The 17,113-nt window shown below is 49.6% G+C and overlaps 1 protein-coding gene across 2 annotated transcripts in view; it reads right to left on the minus strand.

The window, feature by feature from the left end:
* Positions 1–296: 296 nt before the first annotated feature.
* Positions 297–17,113, minus strand: part of LOC140396857 (NFU1 iron-sulfur cluster scaffold homolog, mitochondrial-like) — a 32,632-nt gene continuing 15,815 nt past the window's right edge. For both annotated transcript variants that reach the window (XM_072485642.1, XM_072485643.1), the window contains exons 5-8: positions 16,265–16,379; positions 12,448–12,511; positions 3,430–3,604; positions 297–518 (exon numbers count right to left, since the gene is read on the minus strand). In XM_072485642.1, the coding sequence (XP_072341743.1) occupies positions 483–518; positions 3,430–3,604; positions 12,448–12,511; positions 16,265–16,379 (390 nt within the window). In that variant the 3' untranslated portion in view covers positions 297–482. The remainder of the gene's footprint in view (positions 519–3,429; positions 3,605–12,447; positions 12,512–16,264; positions 16,380–17,113) is intronic.

Consider the following 17,113-nt stretch of genomic DNA (forward strand, 5'->3'; position numbering starts at 1 on the left):
CCAATTAAACATTCACACTGGAGTGGGACCGGAACCCACAGCTTGAGGTTCAGAGGGCAGGGGTACGACCCACTGTCACCTCAAGACCTCCAAGCTGTCCATTAGCCCCTCAAATGCTTACTGTGCAAACCTAAACCTTAGTAAGGAGGGGTCGGGGGATCACAGCACCAAGAAGGGGGGGATGGCAGGGCAGAGAACTGGGCGGAAAAGCAGACCAGAGTCAAACAGCACCGAGACATTACTGTCCTGAGACAGAGCTTGTATAGCCGTCAAAGAAAACGTCTAAAACCAACTGAAAAACTGAAGCTTTAATTCTTTATTGCAAAATATATTAGGATAGTTTTACTTTACCACAAATTGCAGCCAATACAGGTGCCAATAATAGTTCATGTGCACAAGGAGTTGCTGATCAATAGGCAGCTTCTTGGTCGGAGTGCAATGGTTGAATGACCCGTTCAGCAGCTGGTGTGGTCAGGGACCGTTCAGGTGCTGTCAGCGTCTTGTTCCTCCTCTTTCACCTGGCAATACAATACGCAGGAATCAAACACGCGGTTCCTTGGTCGTGAGACTTCATTGTTTTGTTTTGGCAGAAGGTACTATCATCAAGCTCTGTTCAGACTGAGGAAGGCTCAGAGTGAAAAGAGAGTAACACCACGTCCCCTGGTTTAAGGAAGATTGTTGCAGCTCTGTGAAAAGGTCATCGAGCCCATGGGTAAGCTAGCCCCTTTTAGGGACATTTTCTGTGGGAGGGGGGTCATGTGACCCACCAGTCACATCAGGGAAGGATTTGTCCCAGCAGCTGGACTCCAGAGCCTAGTATGGAAATACCGTTTTTTTTTTCTAATTTAGAATACCCAATGAAGGGGCAATTTAGCGTGGCCAATCCACCTACCCGGCACATCTTTCTGGGTTGTGGGGGGGGGCGCGAGACCCACGCAGACACGGGGAGAACGTGCAAACTCCACACGGACAGTGACCCGGAGCCAGGTCCTCGGCACCAAGGCAGCAATGCTAACCGCTGTGCCACCCTGCCATCCGGAACCACCGTTTTAAAGCACTCTTTTTATTTTTATAAATTTAAATTACCCAATTATTTTTTCCAATTAAGGGGCAATTTTAGCGCGGCCAATCCACCTACTCTGCACATTTTTGGGTTGTGGGGGCGAAACCCACGCAGACACGGGGAGATTGTGCAAACTCCACACGGACAGTGACCCAGAGCCGGGATCAAACCTGGAACCTCAGCGCCATGAGGCAGCTGTGCTAACCACTGCGCCTCTGTGCTGACCCCGAAGCACTCTTTAAACAGTTGTTTATAGTTGGGATAAAACTGAACTGGTGGAACCAATTCTTGAGGTTATTGCAGCTGGGATACGATCTCTCTTTGCAGGTGCTGCCCGACCTGCAGAATGATCCCAGCATTTTCCTGTTTTATTTCTGTGTGATGGTGAAGCTCTCACGACTCCCTCAAAAGGAAACAGATGATCTCGTCATGACCGCAGCGCTGTTGGTGGGAGCTTGCTGTGCGCAAATTGGCTGCTGCCTTTCCCACCGAGCACCGACGACACTGAGAAGCGTCCAATCACCTTGCGGGGACCAGAAAGGTAACCACTGTTGCAAATATCTGGAAATAGGGAGGCCGGTCTGCGCACAGAAAGATCGCACAAACAGCAACTTGAAACACCAGATTATCTGCTGTGGTGGCACTGCTCGAGGGATACATGCTGGCCACGACACAGGGACAACTCGACTATTCTTCTTCAAACCATGGTGTGGGATCCTGTCCCAACATTCAGGGGTAAATATTCCGGGTCCGCCCGCTATAGGAATCCAGGGCATCCATTTGGCGTCCATTTAAACATCCATAGGCCTGGGGGGCGGGCGGGACTGGAACATTCCACCCGGAGGGTGCAGCTCTCAAGCGGCAGTGCAGCACTCCCTCAGCACTGCACCAGAGAATCAGACTAAATTAGGCGCTTGAACGGCTGGAGCTGCTCCGTAGCCCACAAGCGTCAGACTCTGAGGGGAAAGGCTGCTCGACGAGCCAAGCTTGGATAGAGGGTGCAGAGGAGATTCGCCGGGACATTACCTGGGCTGCAGCGTTTCAGCTATCAAGAGGATAGGCCGGGGCTGTTTCCCTTGGAGCAGAGAAGGTTGAGGGGAGACCTGATTGAGGTGTATAAAATTATGAAGGGTGGATAGGGAGGATATATTCCCCTTAGGAGAGGGGTCATCAACCAAGGGGATAGATTTAAGGTGAGAGGTAAGAGGGAACGTGTGCCTTTTTACCCAGAGGGTGGTTGGAATCTGGGCCTCGTTGCCTGAAAGGGTGGTACTGGCGGGAACCCTCACAACATTTATGAAGTATCTGGATGAGCACCTGAAATAGCCGACAAGACTACGGACAAATGCTGAAAATTGGGATTGAAGTAGATAGGCGTTTGATGGCTAGCACAGGCATGATGGGCTGAAGGGCCTCTTAAAATGCTGTAAACCCCATGACCCTTGACTTTGGTGCCCTGACCTTGCCTGCAATCCCGAGACACAAATTAATCATCCACAAGTTGATGTCCAAACCACATGCTAACCCCCGTGCTCAACCCAACACCACCATGGTCAGGAGGGGCCTTTCAAAAGTTCTTTGGGCAGCCAAGCTGTGGCATCTGCTAAGAATTTTGCCAGAGGTAATGTCTCAAAGTATTTCCGGGTAGCTACACAAGCCACTGGCTGGACTCCAAAGGAATTAATTATGTACAAAGTGTTGCAAAAATGGGATGAGACGCGATATAAACTCGCTGTTCCTTTTTCTTGCACAGGCCTCTCTTTGTTGGAGGTCTATTAATGTTGGACACTTCCCTCATGTGGAAGCCACAAAAGAGCTCTGTCGACCCCCATTGATTAACCAGCTCTGAATCGTCTGAGCTGATCTATTGATAATTTACTCTCCCTTTCAGTTGCCGACACACCACTGACACACCAAGAGAAGCACTCGCTGGTGTCTATCCCAGTGATACTGGCTGCAGATGCGGCGAGGGTGCGAGCCTACAACTCGAGGGCCACGGTATCAGGCATTTTGGACTGAGACGTGGAGAGATTTCTTCACTCAGAGGGTGGTGAATTTTATGATTCCACAGCCAGTGGGCTGTGGATGCTCAGTGGCTGAGTATATTTAAGATCGAGATTGACGGACACTCGGGGAATCAAGGGTTCTGGTGAAGTGGGGTTTGAGGATTACGCTCGGCCATCATATTACTGCGCGGTGGAGCGGGCATGAGGAGTCTTTTCCTGTTGCTATTTCTGATGTTCTGAAACTTTCGCCACGTGCAGGTTAAGAAGGATACATTGCCCACTCGCAAGCTGCCCAAACATAGTGTGCAAGCTGGGGAGTGATATCACCCAGTGTACATTCACCTCTTTAAATGCCTTTACCTGAACAACGCCTTCCACCTCTGGGACGTAGAACTGCAGCATGTTTTGAATTCCGCTCTTCAAAGTGATGATAGAGCTGGGGCAGCTCGTGCACGAACCCTGCAGCATCAACTTGACAATCCCATCTTCAAACCCTTTGTAAATCACATCACCTCCATCCTCTTGAACTGTGGGCCTGTACGCCCAGGGGTGCCGTCGGGCAGGAGGGGAGAGAAATCACGGTTAACATGTTTCAGGTCTCAAACGCCCAGCTCAGGTTATCACCGGACAAGTCAGACCCTCGGGTGAAACTTGGCTGGGTGGATCCTAACTTTGAATTATTTTTTTTTAAGTTACCGAACAAATTCACAGGAGCTAACTGATGAACTTTTAAAGTAAAGAATAAAACATATATTAACCAAGGAATAATAAACTACATTGCACCAGTCAAAAAATAACTTGCAAATATCTCAAAACAAATAACAGCACAATTTATTTTATTCCTTACATGCACACACAAAAAGTGAAGATTTACGCCAAAGCTTTTTGCTCAGACTGGCCCAGTTGCAAATGGTTCTCTTCCAACCGATGCTTTTTCCCCAGATATCTCTCGCCGAGACACCTGAAACCGCATTTTAAGCACACTGGACTCTTGCTGCAAGGCAGCAGCACATTTTTCCACTTGGCGTTTCCCCCCACTACCAAAATCATTAAACTGTTTGTCATGATATGCACTCATGCACATAATGAGATACAGACAGGCAGTGACAGACACCCAGTACAGCCAATCAACACACAGGACAGAACACAACCAATCACCAGGCAGAACATTAGAGGGTGGTCTCCCACGAAAAAAACACGAGGCATCAACACTCTGCCTCTTTCCACTGGTGACAACTGTAGTGACAGTCAGGGTGTGTATATCAGTTAGCACCTTCTACACGTGGCTCAGAGCTGGTCTGGTCTAGTTAGTTATAGTAAGCACGCTTGGATTAGTAGAGTGTCAAACCCACAGCGAACTGTGTGCACTGCTTAACAAGTTCAATAAAGCGTATTGAACTAACATCACAGTTTGGAGTCTACTTTCAAGTACAACTGCATCCAGTTGCAGTCCGTGTTACCCCAAGGTGAATAACAGGACACTGTTAACCCCTTCGTAACCCATCTCTTCACTTCAAGGGTTGTAAAACCCCAATAAAAATGTACAAACCCGCCCCCCCCCCACAAAAACAGAGCTTTTTGCAAGGAGGCCCTCCAGACTTATTGGCACTAAGCTCACAAAAAAGTAGCCAAATGAAAGGGGGAACACGTTCCAAGTGTAAATTTAAATTAAAAACTTAGTTACACATTCACAGAATCATACAGCATTGAAGAAGCCCTTCGGCCCATCAAGCCTGCATGGACAAAAATAACGACTCTAAATCGACACTCATCCCACTTCCCAACACTTGGTCCAGAGCCTCGAATGTTTTGGCATTTCAAGTGGGCACGCAAGTTCTTTTTAAAGTGTCATTTCCTGCCTCAACTACCCTCCCAGGCAGTGCATTCAAATAATCACCAAACACTAGGTGATTTCTTTCCCCTCTGAACCTCCTGCCCCTCACCGTAAAATGATGCCCCTTCGTTATTGACCCTTCAACTCAGGGGAAGAGCTGCTCACTATCCATCTTGTCCATGCCCCTCATAATCTTATCCACCTCAAACTGGTCCCCTCTCAGCCTACCCTGCTCCAAGAAAACAACCCGAGCTTATCCAGCCTCTCTTCACAGCTAAAATGCTCCATCACTGGGGCATCTCCTCTGCACCCCCACTACGCAAAGAGTAGTGAGGCCGTGGAATGCCCTACCTGCTACAGTAGTGAACTCGCCAACATTGAGGGCATTTAAAAGTTTATTGGATAAACATATGGATGATAATGGCATAGTGTAGGTTGGATGGCTTTTGTTTCGGTGCAACATCGTGGGCCGAAGGGCCTGTACTGCGCTGTATTGTTCTATGTTCTATGCACCCCCTCCAGTGCAATCACATCCTTCCTGTGATGCAGCGATCAGAACTGAACACAGTACTCCAGCTGTGGCCTCACCAAAAGTCCCGTGCAGCTCCAACATAACCTCCCTGTTCTTACGATCTATGCCACGGCTGATAAAGGCAGGTGTCCCGCATGCCTTCTCAACCACGCTGTTAACCTGTCCTGTCGCCCTCAGGAATCTGTGGGCAAGTACCCCAAGATCGCTCTGTTCCTCTGAGCTTGCTCGTGTCCTGCCATTCACTGAGTACTCCCTTGTCGCGTTACTCCTTCCAACGTGCGTCACCTCATACCTTTCAGGGTTAAATTCCATCTGCCACTGATCTGCCCATTTGACCAATCCATCTATATCCTGCTGTTCCCCAAGACCACCTTCTTCACTTCCAACCACTTTGTGACATCTGCAAACTTATTTATTACCCCCCCCCCCCCCCACATTTTCTTCTATATTGTTTATATCTATCACAAATAGTAAGGGACCCAGCACTGATCCCTGTGGCCCACCACTGGACACCAGCCTCCAGTCACACAAACATCTTCCTCCCACCTCTGTCTCAGTTTTGGATCCAATTTGCCACATTACCCCGGATCCCATGTGCTCTTAGCCTTCTTTATCAGTCTCCCATGTGGAACCTTGTCCAAGTCTTTGCTGAAATCCATGTAAACTACATCAACTTCACTACCTCCATCCGTACACCTGGTTACCTCAAAAATTCAATCAAATTTATTGGGCATGCCCTCCCTCCGAAGCCACACTGACTGTCCCTGATCAAACCTTGCCTCTCCAAGTAGTCTGTCCTTCAGAACTTTCCCCAATAGATTCCCGATCACAGACGTGAGACTCACAGGTCTGTTCTCCCCTGGTTTCTCTCGACCACCCTTCTTAGTTGTCCTCCAGTCCTCTGGCACTTCCCCTGTGGCCAGAGAGGAATTAAAAATCTGGGCCAGAGCCCCTGTAATTTCCTCCTCTGCCTCTCACATCAGCCTGGGACACCACGCATCCAGTCCTGGGGGGTTTGTCCATTTTTAAGCCCAGCAAAACCTCGAGTACCTCCTCACTCCCTGTGCCAAACTGCTCAGTAACCTCACAGTCCCTCTGTCTGAATTCTGTACCCACACCCTCCTCTTACAAAGTCAAGACAGGTGTGCAGGGCTCATTCAACACCCGACCAATGTCCGTCTGCTCCATGTTCAGATTGCTCCCGTGATCCCGACTCTGTCCCTGGTTATCCTCTTCCCCTTAATATACTGAAAGACTATCTTGGGATTTTCCCTAATCTTGTCCATCAGTGCTTTACATGCCCCCTCTTTGGTCAAAGCTGCACTTTCTATACTCCACAAGGGCCTCTGTAGATTTGCTCCCTTTGTACCTATAAGACCAGAACACATAGGAGCAGAATTAGGCCACTCGGCCCATCGAGTCTGCTCCGCCATTCAATCATGGCGGATATTGTCTCATCCCCATTCTCCTGCCTTCTCCCCATAACCCTGATCCCCTAATTGATCAAAAACCTATCTATCTCTGTCTCAAAGACACTCAGTAACTTGACCTCCACAGCCTTCTGTGGCAAAGAGTTCCACAGATTCACCACCCTCTGGCTGAAGAAATTCCTCCTCATCTCTGTTTTAAAGGATCGTCTCTTTCGTCTGAGATTGTGTCGTCTGGTTCTAGTTTTTCCGACAAGTGGAAACATCCTCTCCGCGTCCACTCTATCCAGGCCTCGCAGTATCCTGTAAGTTTCAATAAGATCCCCCCTCATCCTTCTAAACTCCAACGAGTACAGACCCAGAGTTCCTCATACGACAAGCTCTTCATTCCAGGGATCATTCTTGTGAACCTCCTGTGGACCCTTTCCAAGGCCAGCACATCCTTCCTTAGATACGGGGCCCAAAACTGCTCACAATGCTCCAAATGGGGTCTGACCAGAGCCTTATACAGCCTCAGAAGTACATTCCGGGTCTTGTATTCTAGCCCTCTCGACATGAATGCTAACCTTGCATTTGCCTTCCGAACTGCCGACTGAGAATCTTGCGCGAGGACGTCTAATTGTCACCCTGCCTCTTCAGATGCCCCGCAGACGCTCAGTGAACATCCCTGATTCTGGCACCAGAGATGACGCCAAGAGCATCTTGAAACCCATCGTACAAGGTACGCCCAGCTTCTGTCGCAACACGACGGACTTCCTACAGAAACTCAGCACCCATGGACCAGTTGAACCAGGAACATTCCTCGTCACAATGGACGTCTCGGCACTCTACACCAGCATCCCCCATGACGACGGCATTGCTGCAACAGCCTCAGTACTCAACACCGACAACTGCCAATCTCTAGACGCAATTCTGCAACTCATCCGCTTCATTCTGGATCACAACGTCTTCACCTTCGACAATAAGTTCTTCATCCAGGCGCACGGAACAGCCGTGGGGACCAAATTTGCACCCCAATACGCCAACATCTTTATGCACAAGTTTGAACAAGACCTCCTCATCGCACAGGACCTTCAACCGATGTTATACACCAGATACATAGATGACATTTTTTTCCTTTGGACCCACGGCGAAGAATCACTGAAACTACTACACGATGACATCAATAAGTTCCATCCAACCATCAGACTCACCATGGACTACTCTCCAAAATCAGTTGCATTCTTGGACACACTCGTCTCCATCAAGGACGGTCACCTCAGCACTTCGCTTTACCGCAAACCCACGGATGACCTCACGATGCTCCACTTCTCCAGCTTCCACCCTAAACACATTAAAGAAGCCATCCGCTATGGACAAGCTCTCCGTATACACAGGATTTGCTCAGACGAGGAGGAGCGTAACAGACATCTACAGACGTTGAAAGATGCCCTCGTACGAACGGGATATGGCGCTCGACTCATCGATCGACAGTTCCAACGCGCCACAGCGAAAAACCGGACCGACCTCCTCAGAAGACAAACATGGGACACAACCGACAGAATACCCTTCGTCGTCCAGTACTTTCCCGGAGCGGAGAAACTACAACATCTTCTTCACAGCCTTCAACACGTCATTGATGACGATGAACATCTTACCAAGGTCATCCCTACACCCCCACTACTTGCGTTCAAACAACCGCGCAACCTCAAACAAACCATTGTTTGCAGCAAACTACCCAGTCTTCAGAACAGTGACCACGACACCACACAACCCTGCCATGGCAATCTCTGCAAGACGTGCCAGATCATCGACATGGATACCACTATTACACGTGAGAACACCACCCACCAGGTACGCGGTACATACTCGTGCGACTCGGCCAACGTTGTCTACCTCATACGCTGCAGGAAAGGATGTCCCGAAGCGTGGTACATTGGTGAGACCATGCAGACGCTGCGACAACGAATGAACGGACATCGCGCAACAATCACCAGGCAGGAATGTTCCCTTCCAGTCGGGGAACACTTCAGCAGTCAAGGGCATTCAGCCTCTGAACTCCGGGTAAGCGTTCTCCAAGGCGGCCTTCAGGACGCGCAACAACGCAGAATCGCCGAGCAGAAACTTATAGCCAGGTTCCGCACACATGAGTGCGGTCTCATCTGGGACCTGGGATTCATGTCGCATCACATTCATCCCCCACCATCTGGCCTGCAAAATCCTACCAACTGTCCTGGCTTGACACAATTCACACCTCTTTAACCTGGGGTTACCCCATCTCTGGATCTGTAAAGATTTAATCACCTGCTAATGGTCGCATTTCAAGCATTGTCTTGCATCTTTGAATTTGTCTATCTGTATGTTTCTGGAACATACCTCTTCATTCACCTGAGGAAGGAGCAGCGCTCCGAAAGCTAGTGACATCGAAACAAACCTGTTGGACTTTAACCTGGTGTTGTAAGACTTCTTACTGTGCTCACCCCAGTCCAACGCCGGCATCTCCACATCATGGCCAAGATGAGTGGTAGAGCAAAGTGTGCAGAGGACACTGAAAGTCTGCAGAGAGGTACGGATAGTTTAAGTGAGTGGGCAAGGGTCTGGCAGATGGAGTTCAATGTTGGTAAATGTGAGGTCATCCATTTTGGGAGGAATAAGCTGCAAAACGGACTATTATTTAAATGGTAAAAAATTGCAGCATGCTGCTGCGCAGCGGGACCTGGGTGTCCTTGTGAATGTATTGCAAAAAGTTGGTTTGCAGGTGCAGCAGGTAATTCCGAAGGCAAATGGAATGTTGTCCTCCATTGAGAGAGAGAGATGGAGTTTAAAAACAGGGAGGGCATGTTGCAGCTGTATAGGGTGTTGGTGAGACCACACCTGGAACACTGTTTACCGTTTTGATCGCCTTACTTGAGAAAGGATGTACTGGCACTGGAGGGGGTGTAGAGGAAATTCACTAGATTGATTCTGGACTTGAGAGGATTAGCTTGCGAGAAGAGACTAAGAAGACTGGGACTATACTCATTGGAATTTAGAAGAATGAGGGGGGATCTTATAGAAACATATAAAATGATGAAGGGAATAGGTTAGATAGAAGCAGGGAGGTTGTTTCCACTAGCGGGTGAAACTCGAACTGGGGGGCATAGCCTCAAACATGTACAGTCAAACCGCCCGTGGAGCCAGAAGCCTGGCTCTGTCTGCACTCCCTGGAGGAACCAGCTTCCGAAATCGAAAACCGATTTGGGAGCGGGACCCCAGGGGGGTGCCTGCAATACTTGCCTGTTCGCCTTGTACTGCCCGTGGGTCATCCATTCCCCTTTTTCCTCAAGTCCCTCGAGCTGTGGTGTGACCACCTCTCTAAACGTGCTCTCCATTGACGCCCAGTCTCGCGGGTGTGGCACACTGACTCCAGCTCCCGCCGGAGCTCCGAATCCCGGACCTTGTTCCCAACACGGGCACTACTCAAAACAAGGATCAGGCCGCACGTGACATTTAGCCAGGCCCCCTCGAGCTGGAATTATCTGAAAAGTAGTGGTTTGATTTCTTTTTTTTTTACGCTGAGGAAAGGCACTCCACTCTGTGAATATAATTGGATGAGGGGGAAGGAGGACTTGGTGCTTGGTTGCCACCTGCTGGTAACGCAGAACAGGGGCGGTGACCAAACCGCAACAGAAATGGAGACAGCAAATGATCAATTCCTTCCAGCACAGAAACATGCTACGCAGTGCCACAGATTCAATCAAACCGGTGTGTCTGCTTCACCCGAGCCCCCTGCCACATTCCTTTCTCCCACATCCAGCCTCGCCTGAAATACATCCACCCTGCTCACCTCAGCCATGTCGGCAGCAAGGGAACCTGGAAGCGCGTGGTGGCGGACCTTATCTTTTGGTCACAATTAAACTCCGGGGAGGGGGGGGGGGCAAAACATACACAGCTGGTAAAGGCAACGAAAGGACGATAACAGCAGGATACAGGATATGACTCATGTTTACAAACTGAACACGGAGCTGGATTAGGTCAATCAGCCCCTCAAGCCTGCTCCGCCGTTTCGCAAGCTCAGTGTTGATCTGAGTCAGTTCAATCCTGCCTATCCCCCCCCCCCCCCCCCCCCCCCCCCCCAAATAACCCATCGCCCCCTCGCTGACCAAGAATCTATCCAACTCTGCCTTAAAAATATTCAACGTCTCTGCTTCGGGGAACAGAACTGCACCCTCGGAGCGTAAAGGTTCTGCCTCATCTCCGTTTTAAATGGGTGACCCTTTAAAAAAAAAATCAGTGACCCCCCCTCGTTGCAGGTTCTCCCGGCAGAGGAAACATCCTCTCCGCATCCCACCCGGTCAATATCCCTCAGGATTTTGTGTGTTTCAATCGAGTCGCCTCTTACTCTTCTGCACTCCAGTGCCTCGCCTAGCCACAGAAGACAAACCACCCATTGCAGGTACGAGTCTGCTGAACCTTTGTGTGCGTTTGTCTGCGACCTCACTGGAGGTTCACTGAACACCCAAAATTAAACTCCTCGACGAGAAGCAGATAATGAATTATCTTGGGGTTTTTTTTTTTTAAAAAGTGGTGGAGGTGGAAAACTTAGCTCAGTTTGGAATGATGGCCACCTTCCGGGGCGATGACCACAAACGATTGCGACAGCAGAGTCTCACTCACAGGTCCCGGGTAGTTCATGGTGTGCCCATTTCCATTCCGAGGACTGCGGGTCCAGCTCTCTGAGCAGCCTTCAGGTCAACGTTTTGGAATGTCAGTGCGCTCGATAGACTTGCATTGAGATAGCGCATTTCACTGTTTCAGGGCACCCCAAAGTGCTTTGCCCCCTCTGCAGCAGAGACACTGGTGTGGTGTTGGAAAAGCGACAGCCCACGTCTGCACACTCAGATCCCACACGCAGCCGTGTGATAATGTCTGGGTTTATCCACTTTAGTCGTGCTCACTGAGGGATCAATATTGGCCAAGACACCTGTGGGCGAGCTCCCGCAATCGTCGTCATGAAAAACATGATTAAAGGGAGAAGGAAGAAGCTAACCAAGAGGATTGTCAATCGGAGATTTGCAAAACCTTCCGACACTCTGGGTGTAATTTTCATCCCAATCCAGTGAGAGCTGATGAAAAGGGACGTACCCCATCTCCGTTTGGTCAGTGGGAACCGGTGGGTAAGGTGATTTTTCAATGAGGACAGGACATTTCGCTCTTCCAGTCACCCCCAGAGCTGGAAGATTGTGACCTGCAGGTTGCATCAACAGGAACAAATCGTTGCGAAGCAAAACAGGCGCAGTAAGTGAGCTCCCTGCTCTCTGCTCAGTGCATGCGAACAACACAGCCCAGCTCAACTTGCAGGCCAGGAGCTCTGTTAAACATCCACTCTGCAGACAAATAGCTCTTGATCAATTAGTATCGGTGTACGGACAATTGTCCAGTGAGGGGACCCCCCCACCCCAAACAGCATCTGAAGCAGGAAACAATTTGCTGGTGGTTGCTGGAAGAAAGGCCCACCACCCAGCACCTTCTGTGGCAACATCTAGTGTTGACTGACTCTTGCCATGGGAATCAAGACGAACGCGTTAATATTTGAAGTGTGTTTGCGGTGCTCCACTGCGACTCACCGGATTCTGGTGTCCAACAACTCCTTGATGATGGCGACAACTTCATCATCTTCTTCCGAAGGAGCTAGAAACAACAGGGGAGCAAAGAAAAACTTCAGCCAATCCGCGACGAGGAATACACATTATTCGCGGGGTCGTGTTCCCATTTTGTGGGTCGATCGCTACATTTTTAAAAATCGTGACTATTCGCCGAGCACCGCTCGAAACAGAGGACATGCAACCCACTCGCCCCTGGACCCCAGTGGCCGCACCTGTGACTCCCAAGAGGGCCAAGAGGCTACAAGAGTCATAGCAGTTTCCTCAGAATCTCTTGCTTCCAAAAGGACCCTCACTCCGACCTCAACTGACACCAAAATAGGTGGGAAAGGAGGCAGTGAAGTACTGATTTTACAGACGGGATATAGCTAGGCTCGACGATTGGGCAAAAATTTGGCAGATGGAGTTTAATCTAGGAAAATTAGGTTATCCATTTTGGCCGAAAAAACTTGAAAGGCAAAGTGTTATCTGAATGGAAAGTAGATTCAAGATGCATCTGGGCAAAGGGATCTGGGCGTCACTGTTCACGAATCGTAGAAAGTCAGTAACCAGGTAAAGCATGTAATTAAAAAGGCAAATGGAATGTTGGCGTTTATTGCCAAAGGACTGGAGTGTAAAAGAAGATAAGTGTTGTTGCAATTGTAGAGGGTGCTGGTGAGACCATATCTGGAGTATTGTGTCCAGTTTTGCTGGTCTTATTTGAAGAAGGATGTGGCGGCTTTGGAGGCAGTTCAGAGTAGGTTCACCAGATTGATAACGGGGATGAAGAGGTTGACGTACGAGGAGAGATTAAACCGTTTGGGCTTATACTCGCTGGAGTTGAGATGGATGAGAGGGGATCTGATTGAGGTGCATAAAATACTAAACGGAATTGATAAAGTAAACGTAGACCAAATGTTCTCCCTGGTGGGACAATCTCGAACGAGAGGTCGCAGATGTAGGTTGAGAGGCGGTAGATTTAGGACTGAGATGAGGAGGAACTACTTCTCGCTGAGGGTGGTGAATTTGTGGAACTCACTGCCCCATAGTGGGGTGGAATCTGAGTCATTAAATGGTTTCAATAAGGAGAATAGATATATTTCTGATTTAAAATAATCAGGTTAAAGGGATATGGGGAACAGGTGGGGAGATGGATTTGAGACCAGGAAGAGATCAGCCATAATCTGATTGAATGGGGGAACAGGCTTGAAGGGCAAAATTGTCTCCTTCTGCTCTTAATTCCTATCAACTGATCAAGGTCCTGTTGACTGATCAAAACCTTGGATCCAAACCTTCAGAGCACCCTACGTGCTCTCATCCCACGCACTCCCCGCGTTGGACATCTCTACTGCTTCCCGAAAATACACAAGGCCAAGACACCAGGCCATCCTATTGTATCAGGCAATGGGACCCTGTGTGAGAACCTCTCTGGCGACATCGACGGCATCTTGAAACCCATCATACAAGGAACGCCCAGCTTCTGTCGCGACACGACGGACTTCCTACAGAAACTTAGCACCCATGGACCAGTTGAACCAGGAACATTCCTCGTCACAATGGACGTCTCGGCACTCTACACCAGCATCCCCCATGACGACGGCATTGCTGCAACAGCCTCAGTACTCAACACCGACAACTGCCAATCTCCAGACGCAATTCTGCAACCCATCCGCTTCATTCTGGATCACAACGTCTTCACCTTCGACAACAAGTTCTTCATCCAGACGCACGGAACAGCCATGGGGACCAAATTTGCATCTCAATATGCCAACATCTTCATGCACAAGTTTGAACAAGACCTCCTCACCGCACAGGACCTTCAACCGATGTTATACACCAGATACATCGATGACATTTTTTTCCTTTGGACCCACGGCGAAGAATCACTGAAACGACTACACGATGACATCAATACGTTCCATCCCACCATCAGACTTACCATGGACTACTCTCCAAAATCAGTTGCATTCTTGGACACACTCGTCCCCATCAAGGACGGTCACCTCAGCACTTTGCTTTACTGCAAGCCCACGGATAACCTCACGATGCTCCACTTCTCCAGTTTCCACCCTAAACACATTAAAGAAGCCATCCTCTATGGACAAGCTCTCCGTATACACAGGATCTGCTCAGACGAGCAGGAGCGTAACAGACATCTACAGACGCTGAAAGATGCCCTCGTACGAACGGGGTATGGCGCTCGATTCATCGATCGACAGTTCCAACGCGCCACAGCAAAAAAACGCACCGACCTCCTCAGAAGACAAACACGGGACACAACCATCAGAGTACCCTTCGTCGTCCAGTACTTTCCCGGAGCGGAGAAACTACTAAATCTTCTTCGCAGCCTTCAACACGTCATCGATGAAGATGAACATCTTACCAAGGTCATCCCCACACCTCCACTACTTACCTTCAAACAACCGCGCAACCTCAAACAAACCATTGTTTGCAGCAAACTACCCAGTCTTCAGAACAGCGACCACGACACCACACAACCCTGCCATGGCAATCTCTGCAAGACGTGCCAGATCATCGACATGGATACCACCATTACACGTGAGAACACCACCCACCAGGTAGGCGGTACATACTCGTGCGACTCGGCCAACGTTGTCTACCTCATACGCTGCAGGAAAGGATGTCCCGAAGTGGGGTACATTGGCGAGACCATGCAGACGCTGCGACAACGAATGAACGGACATCGCGCAACAATCACCAGGCAGGAATGCTCCCTTCCAGTCGGGGATCACTTCAGCCGTCAAGGGCATTCAGCCTCTGAACTCCGGGTAAGCGTTCTCCAAGCCGGCCTTCAGGACGCGCGACAACGCAGAATCGCCGAGCAGAAACTTATAGCCAAGTTCCGCACACATGAGTGCGGCATCAACTGGGTCCTTGGATTCATGTCGCATTACATTCAGCCCCCATCTGGCCTGGCCTTATGAAATCCTACCAACTCTCCTGGCTTGAGACAATTCACACCTCTTTAACCTGGGATTACCCCTCTCTCTGGATCTGTAAACACTTAATTACCTGCAAATGCTCGCATTCAAAGCATTGTCATGCAACTTTGACTTTGTCTATACATATGTTTCTGGAACCGACCTCTTCATTCACCCGAGGAAGGAGCAGTGCTCCGAAAGCTCGTGATTTGAAACAAACCTGTTGGACTTTAACCTGGTGTTGTAAGACTTCTTACTGTGCCCACCCCAGTCCAACACCGGCATCTCCACATCATTTCTTCACCCCATCCTATTGATAAATTCCAATGAAAAGATGTGCCCCTGTGTGAGGTTCAGCAGGGGCGGGTGTCACATCTTGAAAGCTGAGAGGCGACCTCCAACTTTCCTCTGCACGTCCGGGCTTTCTGACTCAGACAGGGAAGAACATCAGAACAACCTCCATTCGCAATTAACCAACTCAGAAGGCTTGCTTCTGCAAAGGGTTTAATGATTCGGCCTTAGTCGTGGTCTGAACACACTCTATTCCAAAGGTCTCACCTCAGACAACCCGAGGACCTGCAGCTCAGGGTCGCTCGGAAATCAAGCCCTCAAAATCACAAATCGGGACGGCAGCAGTGACGCTGAATTGCGGCCCAGGATCAAGCGGAGTCAAGCGGCCAAGGTTTCTGCTCCTGATCTCCATCCACCTTCCACCTTCTCATTTGCCTGCTTTGGGAGACAAAATCCAAGGCATCACGAAGGCAGGGAGACTGGAGGAGCAGCGTTTAGCTTTGGCTGCAGCCTGACTCGTCGCAGAGTTCTGGGTTCGGGTCGAGCGGCGGCCCAGCTGCTGCACCCACCTGTATCAGAACGTGGAGCTTCGTCCGTCAGTATCGGGAGGCCAGAGGCAAAGAAATCCATGATGGTGGCGTACACGTCCGGCTTGAGCAGCTTCCACTCCACCTCGCCATCTGCCTGGGAACACATGGAACACAATCAGAGTTAAGAGAGGAAGTGGCCATTCTGCCCATCGTACCTGTGGCAGCTCTGTGAAAGAATTATTCGATTAGTCCCAGCACCCCGAGATTCCATGTAGCCCTGTAATATTCTCCGCTTTCAAATCGTTAACCAAATTCCTTTTGAAATGCTGAACCTGATTCCCGATATCCATATAGGTCAGACATTACAAACCGTACTAACGTGCTGCCGAAGATTATTTTCTCCTCATCCCACTTTTTTTTTCTTCTTTTAAAAAAAATTTAGAGTACCTAATTAATTTTTTCCAATTAAGGGGCAATTTAGCGTGTTCAATCCACCGAGCCTGCCCATCTTGGGTTGTGGGGGTGAGACCCACGCAGACACGGGGAGAATGTGCAAACTCCATGCGGACAGTGACCCAGAGCCGGGATCGAACCTGGGACCTCAGCGCCGTGAGGCAGCAGTGCTAACCCACTGCGCCACCGTGCTGCACTCCTCATCCCACTTTTGATTGTTTTGGAAATCATCGGAAATGGGTATACGTTTCTCACATGATCTAACTTGTCTGATCGATCCATTCTATCCATGACGGGAATGTTTCTCTGCAGAGACATACAGAGAACATGGAATATACAGTGCAAAGGGAGGCCATTCAGCCCATCGAGTCTGCACTGACCCACTTAAGCCCTCACTTCCACCCTATCCCCGTAACCCAATGACCCCTCCTAACC

Source organism: Scyliorhinus torazame, chromosome 20 (genome assembly GCF_047496885.1).
Source record: "Scyliorhinus torazame isolate Kashiwa2021f chromosome 20, sScyTor2.1, whole genome shotgun sequence".
Lineage (NCBI taxonomy): Eukaryota > Metazoa > Chordata > Chondrichthyes > Carcharhiniformes > Scyliorhinidae > Scyliorhinus > Scyliorhinus torazame.